The sequence below is a fragment of the Narcine bancroftii genome, chromosome 2, assembly GCF_036971445.1.
Source record: "Narcine bancroftii isolate sNarBan1 chromosome 2, sNarBan1.hap1, whole genome shotgun sequence".
NCBI lineage: Eukaryota > Metazoa > Chordata > Chondrichthyes > Torpediniformes > Narcinidae > Narcine > Narcine bancroftii.
In genome coordinates, this window is record NC_091470.1 from 341,886,389 (window position 1) to 341,914,114 (window position 27,726).

Here is a 27,726-nt window from a genome sequence, read left to right on the forward strand (position 1 = left end):
CAGGCGGGGGACCTGCATTCTGGCAGGTAGGTTTGCCACTGCTACACAGGTGTGTTTAAACTAAGTAGTGGGGGGAGGAGATGAACTGGGTGGAGTTAAAAGAAAATAGAGATGAAAGAAATTTAAGAAAGACATCTAAATTAATGGCACAGAAAGCTTAGGAAGGGATCGGAGAGTATGGCCAAGTGCAATAGGAATCAATGTGAAAGTGGAGAGGTATAATGGATTAAAAGTATTATATATGAATACACAAAGTATAAGAAATAAAGTGGATGAGCGTGAGTCTCAGTTGGAAATTGGAAAGTATGATGTTGTAGGAATAACAGAGACATGGCTGCAAAAGGACCAGAGCTGGGAAATGAATATTCAAGGCTATACATCCTATTGAAAGGACAGACAGGAGGGCAAAGGGGGTGGGGTGGCTCTGTTGGTGAGGAATGAAATTCTGTCCCTTGAGAGGGTGACATAAAATCAGGAGATGTGGAGTCAGTATGGATAGAACTGAGAAATTATCAGGGAAAAAAGACCCTAATGGGAGTTATCTACAGGCCCCCAAATAGTAGCTTGGATATAGAGTACAAGTTGAATCAAGAGTTAAAATTAGAAGGTTGCAAAGGTACTGCTACTGTTATTATAGGGGATTTTGCCCTGCAGATAGACTGGGAAAATCAGGTTGGTCCTGGACCCCAAAGAAGGAAGTTTATGGAGTGGCTCCGAGATGGATCCTTAGAGCAGCTTGTACTAGAGCCTAACAGGGAGAAGGCAATTCTGGATTTAGTTTTGTGTAATGTACAAGATTTGATCAGGAAACTCGAGGTGAAGGAGCCAATAGGAGGTAGTAACCATAATATGCTAAGTTTTCATTTACAATTTGAGGAGAAGGGAAAATCAGAAGTGTTGAACAAAGGGGACTATGGAGCCATGAGGGAGGAACTGGCCAAAGTTGACTGGAAAGATACCCTGACAGGGATGACCATGGAACAACAGGGGCAGGTATTTCTGGGAATAACACAGAAAGTGCAGGATCAATTCATTCCAACGTGGAAGAAAGATTCTAAGGGGAGTCAGGGTGACCGAGGCTGACAAGGGAAGTCAAGGACAGTAGAAAAATAAAAGAGAAGTATGAAATAGCAAAGATGAGCAGAAAGACGGAGGATTGGGAAACTTTTAAAGAGGAACAGAAGATAACTAAAAAGGCAATATGGGGAGAAAAGATAAGGAATGAAGATAAGCTAAAGGAGGATACTAAAAGGTTCTTTAGGTAGTGAAGAGGAAAAAAAAAGTTAAGATCAAAGTTGGGCCCTTGAAGACTGAAATGGGTGAAATTATTATGGGGCCAAGGAAATGGTAGATCAGTAGAACAGGTACTTTGGATCTGACTTCACTAAGGAAGACACAAACAATCTCCCAAATGTAACAGTGGACAGAGGACCTAGGGTATCGGAGGAAGTGAAGGAAATTCACATTAGGCAGAAAATGGTGTTGGGTAGACTGTTGAGACTGACAGCTGATAAATCCCCAGGGCCTGATGGTCTGCATCCCAGGGTACTTAAAAATCGTGGATGCATTGGTAATCATTTTACAATGTTCTATGGATTCAGGATCAGTTCCTGTGGACTGGAGGGTAGCTAATGTTATTCTACTTTTTAAGAAAGGAGGGAGAGAGAAAACAGGGAATTATAGACCAGTTAGCAGTAGTGGGGAAGATGCTGAAGTCAATTATAGAAGATGAAATAGTGTACACTTGGATAGCAGTAACAGGATCGGTCCAAGTCAGCATGGATTTATGAAAGGAAAATCATGCTCGACTAATCTTCTGGAATTTTTTGAGTATGTAACTATGAAAATGGACAAGGGAGAGCCAGTGGATGTAGTGTATCTGTACTTTCAGAAAGCCTTTGATAAGGTCCCACATAGGAGATTGGTGGGAAAAATTAGAGCACATGGTATTGGGGGGTAGGGATAGAAAATGGTTGGCAGACAGGAAACAAAGAATAGGGATTAACAGGTCCCTTTCAGAATGGCAGGCAGTGACTAGAGGGGTACCGCAAGGCTCGGTGCTGGGACTGCAGCTATTTACAATATACATTAATAATTTAGATGAAGGGATTAAAAGTAACATTAGCAAATTTACAGATGACACAAAGCTGGGTGGCAGTGTGAAAAGTGAGGAGGATGTTATGAGAATGCAGGATGACTTGGACAGGTTGGCTGAGTGGGCAGATGCAGTTTAATGTGGATAAATGTGAGGTTATCCACTTTGGTGGCCAGAACAGGAAGGTAGATCATGATAGAATGGGGTCAAGTTATAAAAAGGGGAATAACAGTGAGATCTAGGTGTCCTTGTTCATCAGTCACTGAAAATAAGCATGCAGTACAGGAGGCAGTGAAGAAAGCTAATGGGTTTCATAAAAGGGGAGTTGAATATAGGAGCAAAGAGGTTCTTCTGCTATTGTACAGGGTCCTGGTGAGACCACACCTGGAGTATTGTGTGCAGTTTTGGTCTCTAAGTTTGTGGAAGGACATTTTTGCTATTTAGGGAATGCAGAGTAGGTTCACAAAGTTAATTCCCGGGATGGTAGGACTGTCATATGTTGAAAAATTGGAGCAACTCGGCTTGTATACACTGGAATTTAGAAAGATGAGAGGGGATCTGATTGAAACATTTAAGATTATTAAAGGATTGGACACGCTAGAGGGAGGAAACATGTTCCCAATGTTGGGGGAGGCTAGAACCAAACTCCATAGTTTAAGAATAAGGCCATTTAAAACGGTGTTGAGGAAAATCTTTTTCACCCAGAGAGTTGTGGATCTGTGGAATTCTCTGCCTCAAGAAGACAGTGGAGACCAATTCTCTGGATGCTTTCAAGAAAGAGTTAGACAGAGCTCTTAAAGATAGCAGAGTCATCTACCCAACAATATCTTCCCTCCATCTCCACAACAACCTGGGGTATATCTCATCTGGTCCCAGGGAGTTATCAATCCTAACGTTTTTGAGAAGATCCAGCACTTCTTTCTTAATCTCAACAGAGTCCAGCACATAAGCTTGCTCTATTCTGACCTCACTTTGATCTTATTTTTCTGGTAAAAACTGAAGCAAAATCTAACTCCTCTTCAAGACTACAAGAGAAATACAAAGATGGATCAAGTCGTGACCTCCAGACGACAGGCGGATCAGCACTTGAGCACCCAATCCTCTAAAACTGCCAAATGTGTTAGTATTATAAAAAATGGCCCCATACATTTTCAAACTGAAACTTTTTATCTTTGATATTATACCTGATTTTCTCTAATATGTCATTACATCATGTAGTCACTGTGCATGAGTCAGTGAGAGTTCATCTTTCCATTTCATTAAAACTGCTCGTCTGGCTATCCTACTTGCCAAGGCCTTCTGATGCTCCCTTCAAGCTCTCCTAAGTCCTTTCTTATGCTGCTTCCAAGCTACCATGCAATTCTCGGGAGCCCTTGCTGTTTATTGTTTCCTAAATCTAATGTATTCTTTCCTTTAAAAAAATATTTTCATTGAATTTAACATAACCATCCATATACAAAATATTAAAAAGCAAGGCAAAATAATAACATATACATTCCATCCTTTAATATTAATTGTGATTATCTATTATAGTAATACATATAAATCCATTCATTACTATTACATCAAATCACAATATATCTTAATAAAATCTAAAAAATTGGATATTATAGAGGATAATTATAATTAAACCAACAAATCCACTTATCTAAAATTAAGGAAAAGAGAAAAAACACTAAAACTAAAACTAATCTACCCCATCCTCTAATCAAGGTTGCAAAAGAAATACAAAGATGGATCAGATCACAACCTCCAGAAGACAGACAGAACTGGCAATTATGATAATATTCATTGGGCCCCTTACCTTGTCAAACTAAAACTTTTTATCTTTAATACTATACCTTTCACTTTCAACAAAATGGATTAACATCCACATAGAAACAGGATAACTTAAGTTTAGATATATGTACTCTATGTATCACCTTAAATTATAATAAACAATGCCTTGCACAAAATGAAGATTCATTGATCAAACTAAGAGTGGAATACCAATCCTCATCAGAAAAAAATTATATTAAGATCACGCTTGCAATCATTTTCAATCTTAGCCATTGAGGCTAGTCTTAAATCCAATAGATCAATATAAATACATGGTATCAATCCACTATGAACAATGCCGATCAAACAGGTTTTATTAAAAATCGTTATTCTTATTATAATATATATCGTGTATTGAATACAATATATATACCTTCTACTCATGTGACGGAATATGTCCTTTCTCTAGACACTGAAAAAGCATTTGATAGGGGTGAATGGAAATATTTATCTGCTAATTTGGTCCAGATTTTATTAACTGGATCGAAACATTATATTTACATCCTATTGCTTCAATCTGTTCTAATTTACAAAAGTCAAAAAGGTTTATACTATTTAGGGAAAGATGACAAGGACGTCATGAATTCCTTAACTGTTTGATATGATACTGGAACCATTAACGGTAGCCCTTCGAGAATCTGTAGAATTTAAAGGATTAACTGGAAATGGAATTGAACATAAAATGTCTCTTTATGCATATGATTTATTGATTTTTATTTCAAATCTGGAAGTTTCTTTATCAAATATATTAACTATGTTCGCTCAGTTTGGACAATTTTCAGGATATAAAATAAATTTACATCAGAGTGAATTCTCACCTTTAAAAGGATCTCCTTCTGTGCATTCTAAATTTCTGTTTAAATAATTCATGATCAGTTTCAATATTTAGATATCACTATTACAAAAAGTTATAAGAATCTTATGAAAGAAAATTTTATAGTATTACTTAATCAGATTAAAATATTATTATCTGGATGGTCACCATTTTTGATTATATTGATTGGACGTATTAATGCAATTAAAATGAATATTTTACCTAAACTTTTGTACATTTTTTTCTAAGCCTTACCAATTTTAATTCCAAAATGCTTTTTAAAATTTATTAGATTTTGTTATTTCTTCATATATATGGCAAGGAAAACAACCACGTATAAGTGAAGCCCATCTTCAGAATTCTATTAGGAATGTGGGAATGTCATTCCTAAATTTTAGATTTTATTACTGGACAATTAACATACACAGAAATAAGCCTTATGAGGCAAGGTTAGCAGAGCTGGGACTTTTATTATTAAAATTTGATAAATTAGTAAATTGCCTTTCTTGGGCAGAAATGGAACTGAACTTTTCTAAGAAATGGTCATGTTGGCAATTTTACATTCTGCTTTACCTTTTTCATTTTCTAAATTGACACATAATCCAAGGAGAATATGGGCTCAATTTAGGAATTTTTTTGGTTATAATAATTTTTCTCTGGCTTGTTCTATTATAGATAACCATTTATTTTTCCACCTTTATTATTAGATGAAAGCTTTAAGGAATGGTATAGATTTGGTATTAAACATTTCAAATATTGATTTATTTGAAATAAATTTGCTTCTTTTGAACAATTGTCTGTTAAATTCAAGCTTTCGAATAGACATTTTTTTTGATATTTGCAAATTAGGAATTTTGTTCAGTCTAATTTGGACACTTTTCCTCAAATTGCAGATTCAAATATTCTGGATTTACTTTTTGATTTACAATTTGTTCAAAGCAGATTGATACCCTTTTTTCCTCTTAACTAGCTGCCTCATCTGATTTTTTAAAAACTTCTATCTGTCCCTGTCTCAGAGGGACTAACCTATCCAGAACCGCACGTAAGTGGTCCCTAAATATCTTCTGCATTACTTCTGTGCTTTCTCCTGAAAACATCTGTTTCCAATTTACTCTCACTAGTTCCTTATCTCATCCCTTCATATTTAGCCCTTTCCCAATTAAAAAATTCATTATTTTGTCTACTTTAGCCCTTGACCACAGCTATGCTAAAGCTCAGGAAGTTGTGATCACTATCACCAAAATGCTCCCCCACCAAGAGGTCTGCCACCTGACCAGGTTCATTAGCCAGAACTAGATCCAGTATGGCCTCTTGGCCAACATACTGTGTCAGGAATCCTTCTAGGGCACATCTGACAAATTTATCCCTCTTGTAGTAAGGAGGTGCCAGTCAATATTTGGGAAGTTGAAGTCTCCCATAACAATAACCCTGTTATTTCTGCTCCATTCCAATCTATTCCTCATTCGTCTGAGGGCTATTTGGGGGCCTGGATGAAGAGGCAGATGAATGGGTCAATAAATTTGTGGATGGATGGGTTAGTAAGTTGCGGATGACTTGAAGTTTGGAGGAGCTGAAAGTTGTCCAAGGTTACGAGAGGATATAGACAGGATTCAGACTTGGGCAAATATGTGGCAGATGGATTTCAATCCAGGTAAGTGTGAGGTGATGCATTTTGGAAGGACAAAGCAGAAGGCTGAGTACAGGGTTAATGGTTGGTTACTTAAGAGTGTGGATGAACAGAGGAACCTTGGAATTCAAATCCATAAATCCCTCAAGATCGCTGCCCAGGTTGATAGGATAGTTAAGAAGGCCGGCCTAAGGCATGCTGGGATTCATTAATGGGAGATTGAATTTAGGAGTAGAGAGGTCATGTTACAACTCTACTAATCTTTGGTAAGATCACACTTGTATCTGGTCACCTCATTATAGGAAGTAGGCGGAAGCTATGGAGAGGGTGCAGAGGATATTTACCATGTTGCCTGGATTGGGAAATAAGCCTTATGAGGCAAGGTTAGCAGAGCTGGGACTTTTAATTTTAAGCATCGAAGGATGAGAGGAGACTTGAAGGAAGTCTACAAGATTATGAGAGTCATGGATAGGGTGAACAACCAGCACCTGTTTCTGAGGGCAGGATTAGCAAACACCAAAGGACATATGTACAAAATGAAGGGAGGGACATTTAGGGGAGATATTAGGGGCGTTTATTTTTGTATACAGAGAGTTGTGTGCTTGGAATGCTTTGCCAGGGATGGTAGTGGAGTCTGAAATATTGGGGGCATTTTAGAGAGTCTTAGACCAACACATGGTTGAAAAAAAGCAGAGGGTTTTGAGGTCAGGAGGTTTAGTGCTTTTTTTTAGGGAAGGGATAAATGGGTCGGCACAACATTGAGGACTGAAGGGCCTGTACTGTGCTGTATGTTCTGTTCTGTTCTATAAGCTACTCCCAATACAATGATGGCTCCCTACCTATTTCTGACTTCCACCCACACCACTCAGTAGACACTCCCTCCACAGTGTCCTCCCTTTCTGCAGCTATGATACTATTCCTAACCAATAATGCTATGACCCCCTTTTAAAAACTACCCCCCATCCCATCCCTTTTGAAACATCTCAACACTGGTACCTGCATCAGCCAATCCTCTATAATGGCCACAACCTCGTAATTCCAGGTACAGACTCATGCTATAGGTTCATCTCCCTTATTCCTAATTCTCTTTGCATTAAAATAGACACAAATCAAACACTTCATCCGACTACATTTATGCTTCTTCCTCTGCCTTGTCCTTCCTCACAAACCCACAACACATTGCTTCATCCTTTCCGTCTTCTCTATTTTCTGCCCTCACATTCTGATTCATTCCCTTGCCAAACTAGTTTAAACTCTCCCCAACAGTTCTAGCAAACCTGCCTGCCAGGATATTGGCCTCTCTCCAGTTCAGGTGCAGTCCGTCCTTTTTGTACAAGTCACACTTTCCCCAGAAGTGATCCCAATGATCCACAAATCTGAACACCTGCCGCCTGCACCAACTCTTTACCTGCGCCTTCATCTGCCACAACTTCCTATTCTTTCCCTCAGTGGCGCATGGCAACAATCCTGGGGTCTCATTTTTCAGCTTCCTTCCTAACACCCTATATTCCCTCTTCAGGACCTCATCTTTCTATATCATTGGTACCATAACATTTGGCTGCTCACCCTCTCACTTGAGAAAGCTGTGGACTTGATCGGAGACATCCATGACCCTGGGACCTGGGAGCCAAAAACTTTCCAGGAGTCTCGATCATTCACAGAACCTCTGATTGAATCCACAATCACTATAGCTCTGCTCTTCTCCCTCCTTCCCTTCCTAGCTGAAGGGCCAGACACTGTGGCAGAGTCAAATGCAATACACCACGTCCTGGTTATTAATGTATTTAATATATTGAAAAGACAGAACTCTAAAATCTAGAAAAAGGAGTCATTTTGCAACTGTCGGTTTCAAGTGAAAAACCTTGGTAGGTCCTCAGCTGGAATAGCATGTGCATTTCTGCTTACCAACGTATAGCAATAGTGCTGGAATGGGTGCAGAGAATATACACCAGGGCATTGCCTGGGATGGAGCAGTTCAGTAATGAGGAGAGACTGGAGAAGCTAGGCATTTTCTCCCTAGAGTAGACAAGGTTAGAATTAGGAGGGAGAGGTGGCCAGTGTGGGGTGGGGGTGGGGGGAAGACATTTTCAAATGTAACAAGAATCAAAATTACTAATTTGCCTTCAAGATTGTGCATCTTAACTTGATGTCTAAAAGCTTCTGTACTCTAGAACAATTCTAGCTGCACTAAAATCTGAATTATAACACATTTATTGAAATGTAGGCATTTCAAACTTACCTAATTAAATATGAACAAATCAATTTATTCTTGCTTTGCCATTCTCTTTGAAAAGTAATTACATATTATTTTTTGATGAACAAAATAAATGGAGTGAATAAAAATGTCTCAAGGGCAAAACTTCCAGCCCAGGGCCCAAACAGAAAAGAGGTAGGAGGAGAGGAAGTGGAGAGAGGGGGGAATAAAAGATCAGTCAGACAGCCGTAATGTTCTTGGGAGTCAGACAGCCGTAATGTACTTGGGAGTCAGACAGCCGTAATGTACTTGGGAGGTCATCTTGAAGTAGTCCCATTGTACTATTATCATAGCACTTCACAAGGGTGTTAATGAAATGTTATGTAACCTGAGATATCTTGTCAATAACAAAAAGAATCTGAAAATAAGAATTTTGAAAAAGATGTCCAAAGCATTGCTTTATTAGGAGATAATGTATGTAAACAAAGAAAGTGTTATCTGATTAATATAGGTTATGTGTTAGAAAATTCAGTTTTGAATAAATGCTAGTTTGTGAAAGATAGGAGAGAGAAAAAAATAGCCTGAACCAAATTATTTCGGAGGTATCTATCAACACAGCTGAGGGTTTCTATGTCAAATGAGGAGGTGAAGTCCAGCAATACTAGAAAATAGAAATTGAGAATTTTAGTAATGGCACAGATGCATCATCAGAAACTCAATCTGAGTCAAATATGACAATCCCATAAACAACATGAAAACAGTAAATGCTGAAAGCATTTACTACTCTGCCTACCCGTTCTGCCAAGTTTAAAGAGCTATGTACCTGCACCCCTTGGTCCCTTTGTCCCATTAAACTTTTTAAGACCCTGTTGTTTACAGAGAAAGTCCTGACTCCACTGCTCTGAGTTGAAATGCATCTGCCATTCCTTAGCCCAGAATAGATCCCATTGCAAACCCAGGTCACCTTCTTCACTGATCACCATAGCATTCATTTTTGTGTCACATGCAAACTCACTCACCTTGACACAAACATCTTTGTTCAAACTATTCATGCGTATTAGAAAAATAAAGGGTCTTCGTCCAGAAATCTGAGGCACTTCATTGGTCATCGTCCTCCAGTGTGAAAAACTGCCCCCACAACCATCCTCCTTTCATTGAGCCAATTATTTTATCCAGAAGGCTGATTGGCTTCCTATCCCATGAGCTGTAAACCTTCTAAGTATGACTTTATCAACTGCTTTATTAAAATCCATATAAACAACATCTTCACTCATCTTCTCTCTTTGTTACCTCTTCAAAACATTTCCCATGAACAAATCATGGTGGCTCTCCCTAATATTCCCCTGACCTTCCAAATGTTGATAGATTTGATCTCTCAGAATCCTTTCCAACCATTTCTCTACCATTGATATCCAGTAGTTTACTGGATTATCCTTACAGAGTATCACATTAGTCATGTTCCAGTCCTCCAAAACTTCTATCCTAAGCAGTCTTAACAACTTCTATCAAGGCCCCAAAAAATTCCTTTCTGCTTCCTCACAAGTTCTAGTTTAGGCCTGGAGATTTATCCACTCTAATATGCTCTAATACTGCTAACATTTCTTCATTACTGATACAAACATACCCAGGTTATCTTCAGTACCATCCTTCTCTCCCGCTCCTGCTTATCCTGTTCAACAGTAAACACATTCTTCAGGCTCTACACAAATGTTCATCCTGATCCTTAAGATGACCCATTCTTTCCCTCAAGACCCTTTTGTTCTTAATATTATTTAAAATCTCTTTGGATTTTCCCTTACACTCTCTGCCAAAGCTGTCTCATAACCTCTTTTAGCCCTGTTTATATCCCTCTTCATTATGTTCCTACATTCCTTAGACTCACAAAGGATTCTTTTGTGTCTTATGTGTATCCTTTTTCTTTCATATTTGTGCTCTATATCTCTCTTTATCCCAAAGGAATATGTTTGTCCTATACATTCCTTTTCTCCATTTGAACCCCCCTCAAAATTTGGCAGTCAAGCTTTTACAATCTAATATTTGCATCAAATAAATTATAACCCATGGGGGGCGTGGCAAGATGATGTAGAGTCTAGACATGCAATCGCGACCTCTCTGGCAAGACTTTTAAATACCCGTTTTTTAACCCTTTGTTTTCAAGTTTAAACTTTTAGAATTTTAGTTTAAAGTATTAAGCAATTATTATGGCCACTAATGGTAAAAAGACTAAACCTCCAGTTCAAAAGAAGATACATCTTCGACGTGCTAAAGATTTGGGGCCAAAACAATTTGATACAGCCCCAGGCTCAATCTCTTCATTGTCTAAACCCCAAAGATTGACTGTGGGGGCTGAAAAAAAAATTCTATTGCTAACCAAATGAAGGATGGCGCTGGAATTACCTGTCCTCCGGAAGAAGGTGCGTGTTCCCAAGAAGTGGACCCCGATTTGGAAAGCCTTTCGATTTCAATGGAGGGAGCACACAGGAAGATGACTCCATTGTTGGAAATGCATCAGGTAGCATTTCAATCTGAAGAAATCGTTTTTCTTCGTGAATTGATGAAAAAACAACGAGATATGGGGGGGAGACCAGCGGCGACCCTCTGAGGAAGTCGGGGTGCCGTCGCTGGGAGTCCAGACCCGCAGTAAAACTTTTAAAATGCCTTCTGTTGAGTTGCAGCAGGACTTGCAGTTAACTTAGAGAGTTAGAGAGAGCAGAGCTGAGCTTTACTGTATCACAGTATATGCAATTGAATGCAATTATTCAAGCTGTTATAAAACCTGGAATGGATTTGTTGACATCTCAAATGAATGAAATGGTACATATGAATGCTGGTATAAGTTCAGAATTAAATATGGTCAAGACACGTGTGGATGCATCTTATGAAGAATTAAAAAAACTTCAGACTGCTTTTTTGGACTGTAAACAACAAGAACTTGTAACACGGAAAAAGTGTTGAAGGTGGAAATATCAGTCATAAAATTAAGAGAACGTGAGAAGGAGCTAGAAAAAAAAAATAGATTATTTGGAGAATCAAAGCAGAAGGAATAATGTGAAGATTGTTGGTTTGCAAAAAGGTATAGAAGGACAAGATCCTCTTTGTTTCTTTAAAGACTGGATTCCGCAAATATTAGGGCAAGAATTTTTCTCTGGGGGATTGGCACTGGAAAGACCCCATAGAGCTTTAAGAAGAACACCCTCAGCTGGTCAATCACCGAGACCGGTAATAATTCGATGTTTGAGTTATTTGAATAGAGAAGCAATACTTCAACTTGCAGTACAAAATGCGAGACAACGACAAACTCCGTTATAGATTCAGAATAGCAGAGTCTTATTTTATCCTGATCTGAGTCAAGATGTCATTCAACGTCGACTTCGATTTAATGACATGCAATCACGACCTCTCTGGCAAAACTTTTAAATACCCGTTTTTTAACCCTTTATTTTCAAGTTTAAACTTTTAAAATTTTAGTTTAAAGTATTAAGCAATTATTATGGCCACTAATGGTAAAAAGACTAAACCTCCAGTTCAAAAGAAGATACATCTTCAACTTGCTGAAGATTTGGGGCCAAGACAATTTGATACAGCCCCAGGCTCAATCTCTTCATTGTCTAAACCCCTTTAGACAAGAAGCCTTGTGGCGTAAAGGTTATAAGTGTACTTTTCGTTAACCTGCAGTGTTGAAGGTGTTTTCTGGAGACTATCAATTTCGATTTTTTGAAACTGATAGTGAAGCAGTGATTTTTGCTGATTCATTGCCAGATATAAGAGGACAAAGACGTAGTCCACCATTATCTCCTAAAGAAAAATCTGGTTGTTCTGGAAATGGAAGAAATGGCAGAAATGGGAAAAACGGGAATGGAAAGAGTCTCCCTCTTTATAAAATGGGATCTTCGAGATTGGACTCTTCTGGATGAAAAGAAGAATTTACTTCTATTTTTTCTTTTGTTATGATATTTTGATGTTACTGACTGTTTGGCTGGGGAGGGAGAGATTTGCATTAAGTTCTTTACTAGTCATCAGCCACTGGTGGGTGACCCACATGTGCACTAAGTTCTTTACTAGTCATCAGCCACTGGTGGGTGACCACACCCAATTTTTGTTTAGGGGACTACTACCTTTTGGTAGTTTTTTTTAAGGGGGTGGCGATTTTCTTATTTTTCTTTATTATTTTTTTTTTTAATTTTTATTATTTTTAGTTTTTAATTTGTGATTTTTTTATTGGAGGGCCTATATATATTGATTTGAGTTTTTATATAAAGATATTATTGGAATTTAGTAATAATAGTAGATATGTCAAAGTTGAGGTTTGCTACTTTTAATGTTCAAGGATTAAATAGTCCGATTAAACGTAAGTGAGTCTTGGCATATATTAAGAAAATGAAAATTGATATTGCCTTTTTACAAGAAACACATTTGAATGTGAATGAAAGCATGAAATTAAAAAAAAGGACTGGGTTGGGCATGTATATTCTTCTTCATTTAATTCTAGAGCTAAAGGTGTAGCAATTTTGATATATAAAAATTTATCTTTTGAATTACAATCAATGAAGGAAAAGGCAGGATGTATTCTTAAACTGAATTGTAAGATTTTTAGTGAATTTCAGACTTTACTTAATATTTATGCTCCAAATGCAGATGATGAAGTATTTATTTTGGATGCATTTTTATGTTTGGGTCAGGCTAATGATAATATTTTAGTTGGTGGTGATTTTAATTGTGTTTTGCAACCTTTATTGGATAAATCTCCAAAGAAAGTTAAAAAATCCAAGATGGCAATTCAGGTCCAAGCGTTGATGAAAGATCTTAATTCAGTAGATATTTGGAGACATCTTAATCCGACAGAGAAAGATTTCTCCTTTTATTCATCTCGACATGAATCGTTTTCAAGGATTGACTTCTTTTTAGTATCGGCACATTTATAAGGGAAAATACAACAAGCGGAATATAAAAGTAGGGTGATTTCAGATCATTCTCTGTTATATTTTACATATGAAACTTCTGAGAAAATTCAAATAGCTTATCATTGGAGATTTAATACAATTTGTTAAAAAATATGGAATTTATTGATTTTTTGAAAAAAAAACAAATTAATTTTTTTAAAGTAAATTCTAATTCTGTTCAAAGTAAGTTTGCATTATGGGATGCTATGAAAGCCTATTTGATTGGACAAATAATTAGTTATACATCTAAAATAAAAAAGAATCGATTAAATCGGAGACTTGAATTAGAGAAACGGATCGATGAGTTAGAAAAGGAATTTCAGAAAGACGCTACAGAAGATCTGAAAATACAATTATCTAGGCTGAAACTGAAATATAATACTTTGCAATCTTATCAATTGGAATGTGTGATTAATAGGACTAAACAACAGTATTATGAATGGGGAGAGAAAGCACATAAGGTATTGGCGTGGCAATTAAAGAAAGAACAGATATCAAGGACTATTAACGCTGTTAGACAGAATTCTCATATTACATAAACCTCATGAGATTAATGATAAGTTTAATTCATTTTATAAAAAGTTATATACATCTGAAGGAAAACAGGAAACTGGATTGATTGATCTTTTTATTTAATCACAGTTGAATTTACCGATATTAGAGGATGGAGATATACAGGAGTTAGAAGAACCATTTACTGATTCGGAAATTAAAATGGCTATGCTGGAAATGCCGAATGGTAAATCGCCTGGTGATGATGGATTTTCGGTTGAAGTTTCTAAAATTTTTTATGATAATTTATCTACAGTGTTTGGGGATGTATTACATCAAGTTGGAGAACATTATGAATTACCTGAGTCTTGTTCTAGTGCTTTAATTACAGTAATTCCTAAAAAAGGTAGAGAACCTTTGAAAGTATCTTCATATAGACCAATTGCATTGTTAAATGTAGATTATAAAATAATAGCTAAAATATTAGCGAATAGATTGGCTAAAATTTTACCAAAGTTGATTCATATTGATCAAACAGCTTTTATAAAGAATACATAGGCTTCAGATAACATTTTGCACGTGATTAGTTTGATTAATAGATTTCGACAATCTTTAGATCATCCGACGGTGATATCCTTAGATGCAGAAAAAGAATTTGATAGAGTTGAATGGAATTTTTTGTTTAAAGTTTTGGAGAAATTTAAGTTTGGTCCTTCTTTTATTGGTTGGATTAGGGCTCTATATAGTAAACCGGTAGCTAGAGTATTGATGAATGGTTTGATTTTGGAATCTTTTAAGTTAACTCGATCAACTTGTCAAGGTTGTCCTTTATCACCAGCTTTGTTTGCGTTAGTGATTGAACCTTTAGCACAGTTGATAAGACAAAATACACAGATACAAGGTATGAAAGTTTTAGATGAGGAGTATAAAATTAATTTCTTTGCTGATGACGTATTGGTGTATTTAATAAACCCAGCTCAGTCACTTTTGCATCTGAAGGAATGTTTAATACAATATGGATGTCTTTCTGGATATAAAGTTAATTGGGAAAAAAGTGAAATATTACTGGTAAGTGAAGGAGATTATTCAGTTTATAAAAATATTATTAATTTGAAGTGGACTGACCGAATTAAATATCTGGGTATAATTTTGAATGTTAATTATAAATCTTTATATAAATTAAATTATGCTCCATTAATGAAAAAAATTAAAACTGATTTGATTAAATGGAAAGATTTACCTATTAATTTAATGGGAAGGATAAATACAATTAAGATGAATATTTTTCCGCGTATACAATATTTGTTTCAATCTATTCCGTTATTTACTTGTTAAAATTTTTTTTCGAGATTTAGGGAGTTTTTATGTAGAGTATAATTTTTGAGAGTAGCTTTGAATAAATTAACTTGGAAATATGAGTTAGGGAGATTACGTTTACCACATTTTCAAAATTATTATGAGGCAGCCCAAGTTAAATTTATTAGTTCATTGATGGATTTGGTACGGCCTCCTAGTTGGGCTAAAATTGAGATGTCAAGTATTTCTGAATTTGAAATACATCAATTTTTGTTTAGGTGGAATATGAATTTATTACAACAATATAATGTGCCTATACTAAAACATTTAATGAAGTTATGGATTAATAAAAATAAAATGATAGGTTCTAGGGGTAAATTATTGGCTTTGACTCCGTTGTATAATAATCAACTTATTTCTTTTTCAATACATAATCAAAGTTTATTGTATTGGAGATTTAAAGGTGTGAAAAATTTGGGAGATTGTTTTAAAGAGGGAAAAATCATATGTCTTAAGAAGATGAGGGAAGATTTTGGTATTGATAAGAATTCTTTATTTCTTTATTATCAAATTCGATCTTTGGTAAAATGTATGTTTGGTAGAGATATGATTTTACCTAAATGACTAAATTTGAGACTTTTCTTATGAAGGTACCAGAGAAGGGTTATATTTCATTTATGTATCAAATATTATAAGATGGTATGGATAAAAAGGGTTGGGATAGATCTAAAATTAAATGTGAAGCGGATATTGGTTTCATTTTTTCAGAAGATGATTGGTTAGATATCTGTTATGATAGTGTAACTAGATTGATAAATGCACATTATGCAATGATTAATTACAATTTTTTACATCAATTATATTTGACACCTGAAAAATTTTTAAAAAATATGGTTTTAATGAATCAGATTTGTGTTTTAGATGTGGTGATACGGTTGGAACTTTTTTCATGCTGTTTGGTTATGTATACATATACAATCTTTTTGGAAGAAAATTCAATCGTTTTTAGAATATCTGTATAAGATTAAAATAGTTTTAGATGCAACAGTATTTTTATTGGGTAGTTTGCAACCTCTGAAAGGCTTGGGATTAGATAAATTCCAGCTTGCTTTTGTATATTTAGCTTTATCTGTAGCGAAAAAAATGTATCGCTAGTATGTGGAAAGATACAAATATGACTGATATTAATAGATGGCATAATGAGATGAAATATTGTTTAGGAATGGAAAAAATTATGTATGTTTTGCATGATAATTATAATTTTGTTATTAATAAGTGGCTGTTATACTCAGAATATTTACATTTCAATTTATATTGATTAGATTTTAATATGTATAATTAATTCTTTTTTTTAATATTCTTTCCTTTTTCTTTTTTTATGGCTCTCACCGATCCCTGAGGCACTCCACTGGTCACTGGCCTCCAATTTAACAAATAATTTTCCACCACTACTCCTAGCATCTCCCATCCAACCATTGTTGAATCCATTTCATTACTTCAACATTCATACCTAATCATTGAACCTTCCTAACTAACCTCTTATGCAAAATCTTGTCAAAAGACTTATAAAAGTCCAAATAGACAACATCCACAGGTTCCCTTCTTAGTAACCTCTTCGAAAAACTCTATGATTTTTTAAACGTGATCTTCCACACACAAAACCATGTTGACTACTCTTAATCAGTCCCTGTCTATCCAAATAATTAAATTTTCAATCTCTAAGAACATTCTCCATTAATTTACCTACCACCGACGACAGACTCATGTGCCTATAATTTCCCAGTTTAATTTTAGAGCCCTTTTTAAACAGTAGAGCAATGTGAGCTACCCTCCAATCCTCCAGCACCTCCCCCGTGGCTAATAACATTTTAAATATTTCTGGCAGAGCCCCTGCTATTTCTATAATAACCTCCCTCAAGGTCCTATGGAATATCTTGTCAGGACCTGAAGATTTATCCACCTTTATTCTCTTTAAAATACCCAGTACTATCTCCTCATTAATCTGTATATTTTCCATGACCTTGCTACTAGTTTTCCTTACTTCACCTGACTCAGTATTCCTATCCTTAGTGAATAGTGAAGAAAAAAAATCATTTAAAATTTCCCACATCTCTTCTGATTTTTCACATAGTCTACCTTTCTGATCCTCAAGGGGCCCAATTTTATCCCTCACTATTCTTTTACTGTTAGTGTACTTGTAGAAATCCTTTGGATTTATTTTTACTGTGCCTCCAAAAATAGCCTCATATCACCTTTTAGCCTTTCTAATTTCTTCCTTATGATTTTTTTGCACTCTTTATATTCCTCAAGCACCTCATTTATTCCCTGCTGTCTATATCTATTGTGTACCTCCCTCTTCCTTCAAATCAAATTCCCATTATCCTTGAAAACCAAGGCTCCCTAATTTTCTAACATTTCTTTTCATCCTCACAGCAACATACCGACTCAATACTCTCAAAATTTCCCCTTTGAATATCCTCTTTTATCTGTCGCATCCTTTCCACAAAATAAATTATCCCAATCCACACCTTCTAATCCTTTTGCAGCTCTTCAAAATTAGCCTTATTCCAATCAAGAATCTCAACATTAGGCCCACCCCTATCCTTATCCGTAATTAGCCTAAAATATGATCATTAGACCCAAAGTGTTCCCCAACACAAACCTCTGTCACCTGACCTTTCTCATTCCCCAATAGGAGATCCAATACTGCCCCCCTCTCTAGTTGGTTCTTCTATGTATTGATTTAGAAAACTTTCCTGAACACATTTGACAAACACCAACCCATTCAGCCCTTTTTACAGTATGGTTTTCCGATTCATATATGCTATCTCTTTACAAATTTGCTTCTCCAATTCACTTTGTCCATGAGGGGGTCTACAATACACCCCCATTAGTGTTTTCATGCCTTTCCCATTTCTCACTTCCACCAAAATAGCCTCACTGGACAAGACCTCCAATCTATCCTGCCATTGCACCGCTTTAATATTTTCTCTAATAAGCAATGCAACTCCTCCACCTTTTATCCCCCCTGTTCTATCATGCCTAAAGCAACGGAATCCTGGAATACCTAGCTGCCAATCATGCCCCTCCTGCAACCAAGTTTCACTGCGGCTACAATATATATCCATGTGCTCATCCACTTTACCATGCTCCTTGCATTGAAATATATGCATGAGAGAATGTCCTCCACATTCATTCCTTTAATTACCATCTACTTTTACTACTCCCTCTCCTTCATTAACTTTAACATTCTGGTTCCCCTCTCCCTTCAAATCTAGTTGTCCTTCTACCCCAATCTCCGTACTCTCATTCTGATTTCCACCTCCTGCCAAACCAGTTTAAACTCTCCTCCATAGATCCAGGAAACCTGCCTAATCTTACTGAAATTGGCCTTGCCTCAAATTAGGATTTTAATTTGAAGATCAGTGTTCTAATTTTCCACTAATTATCTTAAAAGCCAATAGAATTGTCATCACTAGTCCCATAGTATTCCTTTACTGACATCTGTTTCCTGACCAGCTTTATTCCCCATCACAGGATCCAATATTATTCCTTCCCAAGTAGGCCTATCCACATATTGCTGGAGGAAGTTTTCTCCATCCAATCTTCTCACACTTTGCATTTCCAGTCAATATTGGGAAAGTTGAAGTCACTTGCTATAACAGCTTTGCTAATTATACAGACATTAACAATCTCTCCGTACATTTGATCTCTTGGTCTCAGTGACAGTTTGGTGATGCCTACTCCTCTTCGCTTCCTGATTCCCCCCCCCCCCCACCCCATGTCTCACACGATAGCTCTCCGGCAATATCCTCTCTGCTGTGATACCATCTTTGATTAATATTACAAACCCTCTCCCCACCACCTCTTTTCCCAAGATCCTCTTACACCCTGTGACAATGGTCCCCCTGCACACTGAGCTACCAGATCCTCCTTCAACTATATCCTCGTTATTGCTACGATATCCCATTGGTCTGCACTTATCCACACCCCAAACTCCTCCACTTCCCTCCCAGTCTTCTGATTAAACAGACCTGATGAACTTCACCCATTTTATCCTCCACATCTTCAACAACTTCTTTTGCCTTGCTCGTGCTCCTTAACCATTTTCATTTCTTTCTCTCCACCTTGGATCCCCACCCCCTACCAGACACATTTAAAATCTCTGAGGTAAATCTATTAAATCTCCGCACCAGAATATTGGTTCGCCCTCCAGTTCAGGTTACATACTGGGAGAGACTTTTTTTTTATGTTCCCAGTTACTTGCCTTTTAATTTCCCTTGGAATTACCATATTCACCAATGATCACTTTTGAGTGACTGATCATCCTCTCAACTATTTGCTTTTTAGATAAATCAAGAGAACATTTTTTTTCAATTATACCACAACCAAACATAGTCCAACTCAAACAAAAACTTCCAGAACAATGGGAACTTACTAAAGTTACTAGAATTTTGTCTGCCCAAAGACAAATGAATTATAGTAAACCTGCTCCCATCCAAATGTAATCATCCAATTTAGTGTAGAGTTGTTCAATACAAGTGCAGTCCTGGGCTTTTTACCTTTACTTAACCATCTTGTAAAAAATGTCTGCAACATAATAGACAGCCATTGTCAAATGGTTCCTTGAAGGACTCTAGCATTGAAACATAATAGCCACTTATTGCTAGAACATCTCAAGATATTGATTTTACAATGAGCCCAGCACCAATTTGCCTCAGAGGAAGGAATCTAAAAAAAGCTATGGTTATGAAATCATACAGGTTTCTGGTGTAAGATTATACATGATTCTGGTTGATTGCTGGCACAAAAAATAAACTGGTAAAATTATGTTGCCTCTGCAGTTGATAAGAACTTCAGAGGCCAGGCGTTAGTGGTCATTGGTGCCAACAGTCGCTGCTTGGGAGACATCTTTGTGCAGCTCACAACTTTGAGGAGAACATCACTTACCTTCTCAGCATCAGTGTAAAGGCAAATCGGAGGGAATTCATGGTGACTGCATTGCTCATTATATCAAATTTTAGTGAGGGAAACCATATTTAATGGAGCCTATTCTTGGTTTTGACCACAACTTAATTTCGGTTGGACATCTGACAAATGCCCTCAAGGCTCAAGAGAGTGGGTTCTGAAGTCAGGATTCTGTTTAGGGTAGCAGTATATTATGGGGAGATTTTCCAATTGAATTTGAATTTGTTACAACTTCAAATGAAATAGCGGAGTTTGCTGATCAACCCTTCACATCCATAACTGATGAATAAAAGCAAACCATATTGGGTAGAGAAAAAATAAAATAGAGGTCCCACAACATGAAGCTACAATATTAAACCTATGTGATATTTGGTGACAAATAGGGTATTACCATCTTCTCCTTCTTCTTCTCCTCCTTCATCCTTCAGTACAACAAAGCAACGATGCTTGCGCAGTTGCCTCCTGTTCGAGAATTTCCGACTGCACCTCCGACAATCCAAACTATCCGACTCTTCTATGTCTTCACCCTCTTGTTCAAATTTATTCTCTGTACTCAGAGTATCATTACTGGCATCTCCTGACTCCTCTGCCTCAGCATAGAATTTCTTCTTTGAACCTTTTGGTCTTCCCCTTTTCCTCTTTGCAGCTACTGTCACTATATTAAAACACAGGAGACAGAGAATTGTTCAGGACTTCGGCAAATATTTTCATGCAGTTATGAATGAGGTGATTCCAGCACAGAAGAATATGCAGTTATTACAGGCGACCCCCTCCCCACCTTGTACTCCAGGATCGGGGGGGGGGGGTGAGTTCTAAAAACTTTCTGTAGTGCAAATCAGCATGATCTGTGTAAGTGCAAAAAGAAGTTTTAAAAAATTACCTCAAATTTTATTTTTCTTCCCCCACAAATTCTATGAGAGTGAATTTTATTCCATATCTCAAATTTTTGAATGCTTTAAGGATGAATTTCCATACCCCAAACAGCGTTAAAGGAAGAGGGATCATCTGTGTTTTTTATTTTATCTATGGGTGAGAATTGGAAATAAAGTGGATATGCCTCAGATTGGGTCCTTGTATTTTATCTATGAAGATTATTTGACGACACAATGTGTGTATAGTTCTTTGTGATCAATAATTGCTATCTCCTATTCTATGGGTAAAATTTTGAAAAGATAACACGATATTTTAACTGTTTACAGCGCGGAAACAGGCCATGTCGGCCCTCCGAGTCCGCGCCGGTTCACTCGAACAACTCCACTAGCTACTCCCCTCCCGCTCTCCGCCCATAACCCTCCAATCCCCTCACATCCATGTACACATCCAACCTTCTCTTAAATGACAGAAGGCACCCTGCCGCAACTACCTCTTCTGCAAGATCATTCCATTCTCCCACGACTCTGAGTGTTTGAAAGGATATTTCAATAAGAACATTTCAGAAATAGAAACACTGAGCAAGGTTAATTAAAATACATTTATTCCAAATACTCGTAAAAGCTCTTTTATTCTTTATTCCACTTTCCCTCTCTAATTCTTCCTTATTTTAAAACATTGTTTAAAACCTGAGAGCGCAGTTGGCGTAGCGGATAGAATGGCGCTATTACAGCGCCAGCAACCCAGGTTCAAATCTGGCACTGTCTGTAAGGAGTTTGTACATTCTCCCCATGTCCTGTGTGGGTTTCTTCCAGATGCTCTGGTTTCCTCCCATCCTTCAGTTATAGGCTAATTGGGGAATTTGGACAGTGCAGGCTTGTTGGCCAAAAAGGCCTGTTATCGTGCTTTTCATCTGAATTTAAAATCTCAAATTTCAGAAGCAGCCTCCAAGGTGTCATCATGCACATGGAAGCCAAGGAGCCTCAGTAGGAATGTGCAAAAATCTAATCAATCTATGCACCCGCTTCTTCAAGCTGAAAATTCTCTACGCATGATGAAAGGGGAGTCAATTAAAACCCAAAGACTGTCCTGGAAGCAAATCACCCTCATCACCAAATGACTGCCTGAAAGGAAATTTCAGTTTAATTCTAATCTCATTATACATTTACAGACAATTAGTCATTGATTCTAGCTATTCTACACAAATCTTTATCCGGAATCCTTGGGGGACAGTGTGTTCTGAATTTAGGATTTTTCCAGATTTCCGGAAAGCCAGATTTAAGCCCACTCGAATTGTGCTGCCAAATCCACCCCCACTGGAAGCACTGGAGGTGAATCCACTGACACTCGGTAACTTGGGGGGACTCTCTTTTTCTCTGACTGTAAAAGGTGCCTCAGGCAATTTCTGCTGATGGTGAATCTGCCTGTCTTATAGCAGGCAAAAGCATGTTCATGTAAAAGGACAATGTTTTATTTCAATGACAATAAATAGAATCTTGAATCTCGAAGAATTAGTGTTTTTCCATTCCAATGCCACAACTTTAGGCCTACTCTAACATTCAACTTGGCCCTACTGTGATTGCTAGTTCCAAAATGGTTTGCCTACAATCACATTGTGGTAAACTACTGATTGTATGTTTAACCTGTCTGGGCATGCCCATTGGCTGACTGCACCTAAATAAAGGTGACTCCATAGCCCCTTCTTCAGTTCAGGGTAGTCAACTAGCATGGACGTGGCTCCAGTCGATAGTGAATATATCAGTTTTTGCATAGCTTCAGTCTTTTGGAGTTATTGATTGTGCATCAATTTTATTCGCTATAAATTTTGACAATGGAGCAGATCCTGAACCTGGAGAAGTTGGAAATCGACCCTCAATTACCTGATGCCTCCATCAGCTTCGAACTCTGGTTACATTGTTTCGAAGCATTCCTGCAGGCACCATCAGCCATTGTTCGATCAGAGAACGACAAGCTGCAGGTATCACACACCTGGGTCAGGTCCCTGGTATACTCCATGATCAGGGATGCTGCATTGTACCCAGAGGCAATGGACATTCTGAAAGGCCTATACCTGAAGAAGGTGAATGAAGTCAACGCGAGATACCTCCTGGCCACGCAAAAATAGCGACTTGGGGAATTGAGTGCTGGGCCCTATGAACTCTCGGATGGGCCTGCAACTGTAAGGCCATAACAGCCGCAGAGAACACAGGACCTAATCAGGGATGCGTACAACACAGGCAACAGGTCCCACCATCCCCAGCCAAGATGGCGTGCAACTTACGGACTCTCAACCCTCAACATCACCCTTCCACCACTGTTTGATAACCTCACCCTTGACTGTAAACCTGTTAACACCAAAAGTAGGCAATACAGTGACTGGAGCACAACTTTCATCAGGTCAGAGGTACAACAGCTACTCAGTGAGGGGATTATTGAGCACCAGTCCATGGAGAGCCAAAGTGGTGGTGGTGAGGAATGGGGAGAAAAACAGGATTGTCATAGATTACAGTCAGACCACTAACAGATACATGCAGCTGGATGTGTAGCAAATCATGCAATATTGCATGATTTGGCAATACCAATAAACTGGTTTTGAGGTGGATTACAGCCTCTACCATTTCCTGCGGGTTCCCTTTGGTGTCACTAATGGGGTCTTGGTCTTCCAACAGGAGATGGACCAAATGGCAGACCAGTATGAGCTGTGGGCCACATTCCCATATCTGGATAATGTCACCATTTGTGGACATGACATGCAGGACCATGATGCTAACCACCAAAAATTCCTCCAGACTGATAAACCCCTTAACCTCACATACAATAAAACTAAGTGCGTATTCCACACAACCCACCCAGCCCCTCGTTAAATCCATCTGTTTCCCTCCACACCAGAGGCTCATCCAGCTTTCAGCTGCATCAAGGCAGACATTGCCAGAGCTATGATGCCCGCCGTTGATGAATCCATCCCGTTCCAGGTGGACAGCGATGCATCTGACTGCCCTGACTGCCACTCTTAACCAGGCAGACAGACCCATTGCCTTTTTTCATGGACCCTACAGTTGATGAAATTCGATACTCCTCTGTTGCATAAGAGGCCCAGGCCATTGTCGAGACAGTGCGGCATTGAGACACTACCTAGCCAGCAAACAATTCACCTTGGTGACTGACTAATGGGCAGTGGTTTTCATGTTCAACAACCAGCAGCAAGATAAAATCAAGAATGACAAAATATTTTCCTTAATATAACTAATAAAAGCAGGTTGCTTTAATAACATTGCATTAAATCTCCATTGATAAGTCGTTTCCATAACTTCAGAACCAACACACTATATAAATAGCATAGAATGATCAGATACAATCCTACTCTCATATTCAGCCTGAATAATCCGAGCCTGGAGATGTGCCGATACTAAAAACAAATCAATTCTAGAAAAATAATCATGTCGAGGTGAATAAAAAGAAAAATCTTTTCCTGTTAGATTTAACCTTCTCCAAATTTTAGTTTTCCTACTATTTTTCGGATCAATAACGGATCCAAAACACAATTAAAATCTCCACCAATTAAGATATTTTCATTAGCCTGATTCAAATTCAAACTGTTCATCATCTACATTAGGGGCGTAGACATTCAACAGTGTCTACACCTCAGCAAATATTTTATAGTTCACTATCAAAACTTTGCCTGCTATCACAGAGAATGATTCAAATTCAAACGATATCTTTTTATGTACCAAAATTGCCACTCCTCTAGCTTTGGAATGAAAAGAAGAAGTAATAACATGTCCAACCCAATCCCTTTTCAACATATATTTTCTCTCAGTCAAATGTGTTTCCTGTAATCAACCTTCATCTTTTTAATATTTGCCAAAACATGCTTTTGCTTGATCGGGTTATTAAGACCCTTAACATTAAAAGTCGCAAAATTCAAATTAGCCATAATTTACTAAAAAAAAACCTCACACAGCAAATACAACCACAAAAAAAGCTCCCCTTATGTAAAAAAAAAATCCCCCTCTAAAACAACACGAAAAAAAATATATTAAAAAAAACTCCAAAACTACAACAAATGTAGTAAACCTCCAATTAACTGGGTGGTCAATACCACTAGTGGCAGATGTCTTTGGAAGTATCAGAGTCATCCACCACCCCTCTCCTGTCCAAGTTCATCCAACTATCTCCGGTCCAGACAAAGATTGTTCGGGGTCTTCAATATCAAGCAAGCTTTGTAATATTTCCCCCTTCTTCCCATTCCCGTTCCCATTCCTCTTCTCAGATCTCCTCTTAGGTGATTGTGGTCGATCAGATCGAACACGTAGATCCGGCGAGGAATTAGCAAGGATTTAATGCATCGTGATCACTCTCAAAGAATTGAGATTGATAGTTCCTTTTTACAGATAAAGCAAGTTTATTTTATGGGATGCCTTGAAAGCATATTTGGGAGGTCAAATCATTAGTTATTCTGCAAGAGTTAAGAAACAATTTTGGCAGAGAGCCTGACTTTGGAGGAGATATCAATTTTAGAAAAATAATTTCAAAAGAATTCGATGAAGATAAAAGATCTGCTTTGACTAAATTGAAACTTTGTTATAATACATTACAGACGTATCAGTACAAAAGATTAAACAGCATTATTATAAATTAGGATATAGGGCTCATAAGGTGTTGACTTGGCAGTTGAAGGCTGAACAGGCTTCGAGGACGATTAATGCTGTAAAAAAAGAATTCGACAGTTACTTTAAACCTCAGGAAATTAATGACCAATTTCATTTATTCTATCAAACGTTATATACTTCTGAGGGGGTTTGCGAAAATGGTTCTATTGATTCTTTTTCACCTGCTTTAAATTTGCCAGTTTTAAGGGACGAGGATGTGAAGGAATTGGAGGTTCCATTTACAGACTTTGAAATTAAGGAGGCTATACAGACTATGCCAAATGGGAAATCTCCTGAAGGTGATGGAATTACTGGAGAGTTTTATAAGGAATTTAATGAAGTTTTATCTCCTGTATTTATGGATGTGCTTAAACAAGCATCAAAAGAGGAATCATTGCCAGATTCTTTTTCAAGAGTGATAATTACAGTAATTCCAAAAAAAGACAGAGGCCCTTTGAAAGTAGCTTCATATCGACCAATCTCTTTATTGAATGTAGATGATAAAATAGTAGCTAAAGTGTTAGCAAATAAACTTGCTAAATATTTGCCACAATTGGTACATGTTGATTAAGCAGGTTTTATTAAGAATAGATATGCTTTGGATAACATTCTTTGATTGATTACTTTGAACACTGCTTCGAGACATCAACCCAACCAACCAATAATAGTCGCACTTGATGTGGAAAAAGCATTTGACCGAGTGGAATGGCATTTTTTATTTAAAGTACTAGAAAAATTTAAGTTCGGGCCACTTTTTACTGGTTGGGTTAAGCGACTATATAAAAATCCAGTTGCTAGGGTGGTGACGAATGGTCAAACTTCTTCGTCATTTAAACTATCAAGATCAACGCGTCAGGGTTGCCCATTGTCACCAGCCTTATTTGCATTGGTCATAGAGCCATTAGCTCAAGCTATTAGACAAAATGATAATATTAAAGGATTAAAAATTGCAGAAGATGAGTATAAGATCAATTTATTTGCAGACAATGTGTTGATATATTTAACACAATCTGAACAATCTTTGAGACATTTGCAAGAGTGTTTAGGTATTAAATGTCTGGATACAAAGTTAATTGGGATAAAAATGAAATATTACCAATTTCAGATGATGATTATATTAATTTTAAACAGATTACAAGATTGAGATGGTCTAATAAAATTAAATATTTAGGGGTAACCATTGATGTAAATTACCAATCTCTATATAAATTAGATTATGTACTTTAGTGACTGCTACACAGATTGAAACACATCATGACCACGTTGGAGGTTTCAAACGAACTGTTTATTCAAACTTTGCGTGCGCCCCTTTAAGGGCAGCGAGAGCTCAGCCCCGGTGTCGGCAGTGATGTCACCATGCTCACCCGAGGCGCGCGCCTTGCTCTAACTCACACAGCACAGAAATCCCCCTATGGTGCCATCTTCTTGCGGCTGCACCGCTGGCACAGCAGTGCAAGCGGGGCCGATACACCACGAGGATGTGCACCGCCACACAATCCCCCCCCACAACCAGCTGGCTAAGGTCCAGGTGTGCCGCCTTGAGTCAGTCGACTGTGAATAAATCCCCCATGCCCCCAATGTCCAGGGTGAACGTCTTGCCTGAGCATTGCAGGACTTTGTAGGGGCCTTCATAAGGGTGCTGCAGGGGCCGGACATAAACAAAATCGGCCGTGGCCAGCAAATTGGGGACACAAGACAGGCAGCTGCCTTGGTGGGTCGGTGATGGGGGCGCTAGTGAAGTGAGCTTACCCTGCAAGTCTGCCAACAAGGACCGACTCTTGGCTGCGGGGCCGGCGCTCAGGCCGAAGAACTCCCCAGCTAGTGACAGAGGCGCGCCATAGACCAACTCTGCAGATGATACCTGTAGGTCTTCTTTCCGAGCCATTCTGATGCCGAGCAGGACCCAGGGGAATTCGACCGTCCAGCTGGGGCCAGTGAGGTGAGCCATGAGGGCCGACTTTAG

At 37.9% G+C, this 27,726-nt stretch overlaps 1 protein-coding gene across 3 annotated transcripts in view; it reads right to left on the bottom strand.

Annotated features, from left to right (window-relative positions):
* The window catches only part of zfat (zinc finger and AT hook domain containing), a 194,320-nt gene that overhangs the window by 134,696 nt on the left and 31,898 nt on the right, over positions 1-27,726 (bottom strand). For 2 of the 3 annotated variants that reach the window (XM_069922233.1, XM_069922232.1), the window contains exon 3: positions 20,636-20,899. In XM_069922233.1, the coding sequence (XP_069778334.1) occupies positions 20,636-20,899 (264 nt within the window). Of the gene's footprint in view, positions 1-8,259; positions 8,371-20,635; positions 20,900-27,726 lie in introns of those variants that run through there. The other variant, XM_069922234.1, reaches the window with a different exon arrangement.